General features: G+C 30.7%; 1 protein-coding gene across 1 annotated transcript; it reads left to right on the top strand.

Annotated features, from left to right (window-relative positions):
- The first annotated feature begins 3227 nt into the window (after positions 1-3227).
- LOC129293806 (cytochrome P450 704C1-like) lies at positions 3228-7049 on the top strand. Its single transcript, XM_054931920.1, has 5 exons — positions 3228-3598; positions 3754-3969; positions 4615-5220; positions 5318-5521; positions 6306-7049. The coding sequence occupies exons 1-5, from the start codon at positions 3305-3307 to the stop codon at positions 6501-6503; spliced, it is 1518 nt and encodes a 505-aa protein (XP_054787895.1). The 5' UTR covers positions 3228-3304; the 3' UTR covers positions 6504-7049.
- The last annotated feature ends 238 nt before the right edge of the window (positions 7050-7287 follow it).

Genomic DNA, 7287 nt, shown 5'->3' with positions numbered 1-7287 from the left:
AAAAAAAGTAAAGAGTAAGCTTATTATGTTATTTTTAAAAAATATATGAAGAATAAATAAAAATTTTATATTTTTAATATATTTTTGTATATTTTGATGAAACTATATATATATATATAACATACTCTATAAATTTTGAAAAATAATAATTTATGTGTGATTTTCAAATTAAGTAAAAAAAAACCTAAATACAGAATACAAAAATGAATTAATTTTTTTCTTTTTTCTTTCCATCAAAATGAATACTTAATGCTTCTGGTAAAAAAATTAACAGTAAATAATAATATAAAACATTTTTATTGGTATTTAATATATTAAAGCAGTGTTATATGATGCAATAATATGTGTTGGGGGTGATGCTGACATCAGCTATGTTAGTGGGTTTTGAGAGATATTTTTTAGTAAAAAAAAAAAGGGGGATTGGGAGCCAAAACCCCCCACTTCCTTCAAAAGACTAAACCCCTGTCGTTCGCTAAAGGGGTGGACAAGTTTAAGATGTGATTGGGTTCTGTCTCCGGTTAACACTCTAAACACATATGGTAATTTAATATCATTTATGATGAGCTCTGAACAGAATTTTCAAACAGCATATTTTAAAGAATAATTTAATTTAATTAGAATATTTTAATACAAACTTTGATACCTGCAAGTTGCAACAATTTAGTGTCATTTACAACATCATGATCCACGTTTTTAGGGGCCTACAATGATTTATTTACTTTTACTTGTGATAATTTAGTATTATTCAGGATATTTCATTTGAAACTTTTAAGGATCCATAATAATTTGGTATTATTCATGACATAGCCTTAAAGTATGTTAATAAATTTTCTTCTTCTTCTTACCTATGATGACTTAGTATCATTTATGATATCTCATATGAGATTTTTAATGATTCACGGTAATTTAGTATCACTTATAATATAAGTTAAAAGTATGTCAAGAAATTTTTTTGCTTTTAAATAATGTACATAGAGAATTTTAAGGTGAATTAGTATTACTCACATCAATGTGGCAAAAGTCTACAATAATTTAGTATTACTTATGTATTTATATATATATATATATATATATATATAAAGCTATACAAATACTTTATCTTTGTGATCTCTTCCTCTCTCTTAGGAAACGAATCATTCATTGGTCAAAAATAAGGATCAGTACAAGTAAATCAACAGCAAACTCGTTTGGCCATTTAAGGAGGTCATGAGAACATTAGTCACAATAAAAATAAACTAGAAGCATCAATGCTCAAAATTCCAAGACCACACACATTTTGGGACAAGCCAAAAACAAAAATAGGCAAATCAAAATGAGGATGCAGCCTGGGAAGAATCATTTTCAAATGGTAATCAAATCAAAACACTAGAGGAGGCATAATATGGCAATCAAATGTGTGGAGCAAAACACAGCCAAGGACGTGTAACCCAAACAAGAGCAACGTGCCATGGATCAGTCAGTATATGGCAACCATTACTAGGATCTGCAAGAACCAGAATGATGGTGAAATGTAAACTAGGAAAAGCCTTTTGATTTTGCAAATCGAGCACCCAAAGCTAGAGGAACATGGAAGTAAAGTAAACTTAAAAAAAAACTAGAACCATTCACCTTGAAAGCTTTTCTAACGTTTTATGTCTCCCTCCTCCTTTGAAGCTCTCATTCCCTCCTTTTTATTGACCCAACTAGGGTTTCTTCTCATCAATGACCCAATCATATCAAATCAACATCAATGACTCAACCATATACAAATAATTTCATTAACCTTTAAAACTTAATAATAAACCTTCTTGAACTTTTAGATTTATACAAATAATCCCTAACCATTAATTATATATCCTTTAAATTTTATTTTTGTGTGCATTTAAGCCTCAAAACTTTAATTGATATATGAATAACCCCCCTAAACTTTAAGTTATGGGTAAATAATTAATATATAAAATTAATCATATAGAGTTATTTGCATAAATATAAGAGTTGAGGGGGGTTTATTGTAAAGTTTCAAAGGTTAAAAATGTTTTATGCATGTGATTCAAAGTTTAGGAGGGATATTGTATAATTTAGCCATTTTTATTTGACTCTTGCTTTAATCATTTCATATTCAAATCAAATAATTTAATTTGATAGAATCATAATTGTGGAGATTTGGGGTTCACAAAAAAGGAAAATATTTTTTATTTGATTTATGAATTTATTTTTTATCATGAAAAAACCCATTCTTCCTTTTATTCATTTTATTCATTTCATTTCATTCTATTGGTTTATTTATTTTTGAATTACGTCTAGAAAACTAGATAAAATATGATATTCACAGTTGCTCCTCTTTACTTATTTCATGAGTGAGGAAAGTGAATATGTTTTTTTTTAATTCTCATCTAAGAAGTAAATAAAGATGAGAACACATATTTTTAAGAGATTTTAACGTCTTATTGAGTTTGAGAAGAATTATTTTATTTCAAGTAACTTTGGACAATGGTTTGATACTTTGGTTAATTAATATCTATGATTTAAATTAGTAATTTTATTATATTAATTTGTTTTTATTTTATGTATTTATTTAAAATGACAAAAACATTTTAAAAAAATTGTAAAAGATCTATCCGGCTGGCCAGCCCTAAGTTTGCAAGGTCGATCGCTCCAACTTTGTAAATGGAAATTTTTTGCATAAGCGGACTTTTCAAGGCTGCCCTTTGGAATTCAAGCCTATCAACTATTAATGAAGGCCCCTTTAATGCCAGTTTAGCCTTTTTATCACTCCTATCGATAGGATTATTATTAAATCACTTGACAGTGAATTGCATGAACCGCCTTGTGGAACAAGATATCAGATTCTATGTCAGTAAGTGAGCTCATCTCGTTGGCGTTAATAGTATTATATTACTACAAGATAAGAATTAAGAAATAAACTATTTCCTTGTTTTTGGATGAATCCATTGCCTTGTTACCGTATTGACTAAACTCTCTTTGTTGAACACGTACGATTGATGTTGAAAATTCCTTTTTTTCTTGAATGACAGGTTACCTCCGGCAGGCCTATATTATATTCAAACCAATGAAAAGCTTCATTGCTGAAGTATATATTGACTTCTGATGCTTAATCATCCACGTGGTTTGACATTTTCCTATCCTAGGATTTGTGTTTGTTTTCTTCTTGTCATATGGGAAAAGTTGGCAACTATATATTACATACCTTACCTTGGAAACGTAGTCCTCATGTAATGAACGAGATAACAAAGCTTTCTTGGTTTTCTTCCACTTTTAGGTTCTGTGATATTTCATTTTCTCTGTAGCCTCCTCTTAAGCTATAATGTTGCCAGACAATTTGAAGTTGGATTCCATATACTTAACTGCAGCCTTTGTAGCCATAGTTTTGGCTGTGTTTGTGCTTAAGAAAGATGGCAGGAGCAGAAAATATCATGTTGTTGCTGGCACTGTCTTGCACCAACTGTTCAATTTTCATAGGCTTCATGACTACATGACAGACCTTTCAGCAAAACACAAAACTTACAGGCTACTTAGCTTAGGCAGAAATGAGATTTACACCACAGACCCCATTAATGTTGAATACATCCTCAAGACAAACTTTCCAAACTATGGAAAGGTACTACTACATCAGTTTCGGTTCCTGATTTGTTTTTGTCTAATTTCAATATCAGATGTGGTAGTATACTGCTATTCTATTTTAGTTTTTATTAATCTTGTTTAACCTTTGTAATTCTTAGAATTTACTCTTAGAATTTCTTCATTGTGACGCAGGGTGAGCACCAGCATACCATGTTGAAGGACCTTCTGGGTGATGGGATATTTACAGTGGATGGAGAGAAGTGGAAAAAACAGAGAAAGACAGCAAGCTATCAATTCTCCACCAGGATTTTGAGAGATTTCAGCAGTTCAGTGTTCAAGTCTACTGCTGTTAAACTTGTGGCGATGGTATCTGATGCTTCAATCTCAAATCAGATGTTAGAAATACAAGTAAGATTTTTTAAACAGATATAGTGATAAATATATCTTCAGATAGGAGTTTTTCGCTCATTCTTAACATCATGACTGATAAATTAGGCCTGGCATGACTTGTTTATAAACAAGACAGGCCCAAAGCTTGTTTGAAGGCTTGTTTGGTTAAAGAGACTAAACTTATTTGTTCAAGACCTGACTTGTTTAGTATTTTTTTTATATATTTATCTTATTTAATTTAATTTATGCATTTATAGTATTACCCTTACATTATTTAATTTATATTTTATTCAGATTTATTACAAGTTTTACTTTAATTTAATTTTAATGTCATATAGTCTTAAAAGCCTGCGCATCAAAAGCTTTGAGCCTAGGCTTTGAGTGGATTTAAAGTCCACTTAAAGCTTTTAAGACTTAGTCTTATAAATCATTTTAAAAGCCTATTTCATATATATATTTTTAAAAAAGCTTCAAACAAAGCTGAGCCTATCACAGGCTTAGGTCTAAGCTTGCTTAAAACTCTTGTTATAGGTTCAAGCATATGTGACCAAAATTTAGCCTAGCTTAATCTCTTCTCATTCCTAGTGACAAAGAATTACTATTCCTTTTAGTTACAGATGAAAAAGGAATAACAAGAAATCTGTTCATGGTGGATATTGCCAGGATTTGTTTTTCAAATCAACCCTAGACTCAGTGTTCAAGGTTATTCTTGGTGTAGAACTAGACACCTTGAGGGGAACATACGAAGATGGCACCAAGTTCTCCAATGCTTTCAATGATGCAAGTGAAATAACTACACTTCGCTATGTTGATATTTTCTGGAAAATCAAGAGGTTCATGCACATAGGATTAGAAGCCTCAATGGGGAAAAATATCAAAGTGGTTGATGAATTTGTGTACAAAGTAATAAAAAGCAAGACTGAGCAAGTCATGAAATCACCAGATGGATCTGCAGGGAAGGACTTACTGTCAAGGTTTCTAGACTTGGAAGAGACAGATCCAAAGTTCCTTAAAGACATCATTCTCAGTTTTATCATTGCAGGAAAAGACACAACGGCAACCACAATGTCCTGGTTCCTTTACACTCTCTGCAAATATCCTCATGTTCAGGACAGGATTGTAGAAGAAACCAAAGAGGCCACCAATTTAGAAAGCTTTTCATCTGTTGAGGAACTTGCTGATAGTATAACTGAAGAAGCACTTGAAAATATGCAATATCTAACTGCAGCTTTGACTGAGACACTCAGACTTTACCCAGCAGTTCCATGGGTGATTGAACATATAGTCTTTTTTTCTAATAATGAGAATTGATCTTTTTTTTTTTTTTGGTTTTCTCTGACAATGTCATATGATGTTTCTGTGACAGGATGGTAAGATCTGTTTCTCGGATGATACATTGCCAGATGGATTTAGTGTCAAAAAAGGAGATTTTGTTTCATACCTGCCTTATGCCATGGGAAGAATGAAATACGTGTGGGGTGATGATGCTGAGGAATTCAAGCCAGAGAGATGGCTGGACACAAATGGAAAGTTCCAGCAAGAAAGTCCTTTCAAATTCACAGCTTTTCAGGTAAAAAGCTATACAAGCATGCTTCCCTCTTATAAATAAATTCATTCTCTTACGACAAAATAAATAAATAAATTGAATCTCAGACCTAGTGCATGGTACAAAATCTAAAAAGTAAGTTGTATTATTCATGGCTTATGAACATTGCAATTTACTAGAGATTTATATAATAATATAAATGATTGTACCATTGTAGAATTGAAAAGTACTTTAAGGTAGCATTTAGAACGATTGATTTGAATTTGAATTTTTTTTTTTGAAATAGAATGATTGATTTAAATTTGAATTTTTTTACTTAAAATCTCACATTTAAAATTTATATATTTAAAATTCTTTTGTTTGAGTAATATAAAAAAATTTCAAAAGGAGAAAAAGAAACAATTGAAATTTAAAATGAAAATTGAAAATGATTAATTTACTTTTATTTTTTAATCGACGAAAGATGAAAATGAAATATAAAAAAAGAGACAGGTAGTGAAAATATAAAAAAAATGAGAGTACTAAAGTGACTGAAATTTTAAATAATTAGGACAAAACATAAAGGAATTATAATAAGAAGTGAATTTGGATTGAATTCAAATTTATATATTTTTAGTCATTCAAATGAGAGATTTGTCCCAAATCCAAATCCCTATTAATTCAAAGTTAAAGTATAGCTTTAAATTTTGTCATCACCAGGCATTCACTAATTGTATTATGCTGTCGTCTATAATCAAAAAATTAAGTTGCAAAAAAAAAAAAATCTTTGAAGCATTGATATATGAACTCTCTTGTTTTAAAACCACAGGCTGGTCCAAGACAGTGCCTAGGGAAGGATTTCTCTTACAGACAGATGAAGATCTTCTCTGCAATCCTTTTAAGTAGCCACAAGTTCAAGCTTGCAGATGAAAGCAAAAAAGCTCATTACAGGACTACTCTTACTCTGCATATGGATGGGGGTCTGCACCTTCATGCTCACCCTAGATTGGGACACCTAAAACCCTAGATACTCTACAAAAGTGATGTTGCACATTAATGACATGATGTTACTATAATGCAGGGACGGAGCCAGGATTTAAGAATAAAAGAGGCCAATATTAAAAAAACATATTAATTATAAGTCAAAAGTTTGTAATATCTATATAATATAAAAAAAATTAAAAAAATTGGGGGGCCACACCCCTGCTAGCCCCCCCTCCCTCCGCCACTGTTATAATGCATGTTTGGTATATGGAATTGTATTAAAAAAAAATGGGATAAATGTATTCCTCATTTCTTTTCTAAAAAATACTTTTCTACTTACTATATAAGGCATAAGCTCGCGTCCTTCTCAGTGAAATGATTACATAAGTAGAAGAAGATGCAGCATTGCAATTACATGATATATTAATTAACATTTAGATTGTATTAAAGTCCATAGTATGTATTAGACATATATTATTACAGTTCACCTCTCTCTTGAATGTGAAGGTCTATTGTGTTGACCAAGCTTATGCATGCGGCTTTTCTCTCTACTTTTGTATTCTTCGGTTCAAAAAGTTAAGTTATACATTGGATTTCTGAAAAACTGACATTATTTACTACTATTGCATTTGTTAGAAATAATTGTTGTTTATGATTTGGTACATAGATTTAAAAAGTTATTAGAGTTTAGATTAAATATCCATGTATCAAAGAGTTACTTCTAACTATACTAAGACTCCAGTTACCAAAATTTTCATTGTTAAATGATAAAATGGTATAAAAATAAATGTTTCATCAAAATTTAAAAATGACAGTTATTATAAAGC

This window comes from Prosopis cineraria, unplaced genomic scaffold, assembly GCF_029017545.1.
Source record: "Prosopis cineraria cultivar Desert tree isolate PC_DT_omini unplaced genomic scaffold, ASM2901754v1 PC1, whole genome shotgun sequence".
NCBI classification, from domain to species: domain Eukaryota; kingdom Viridiplantae; phylum Streptophyta; class Magnoliopsida; order Fabales; family Fabaceae; genus Prosopis; species Prosopis cineraria.
Note: the sequence above shows the minus strand (reverse complement) of the source record. Positions and strands in the feature narration are given on the sequence as shown.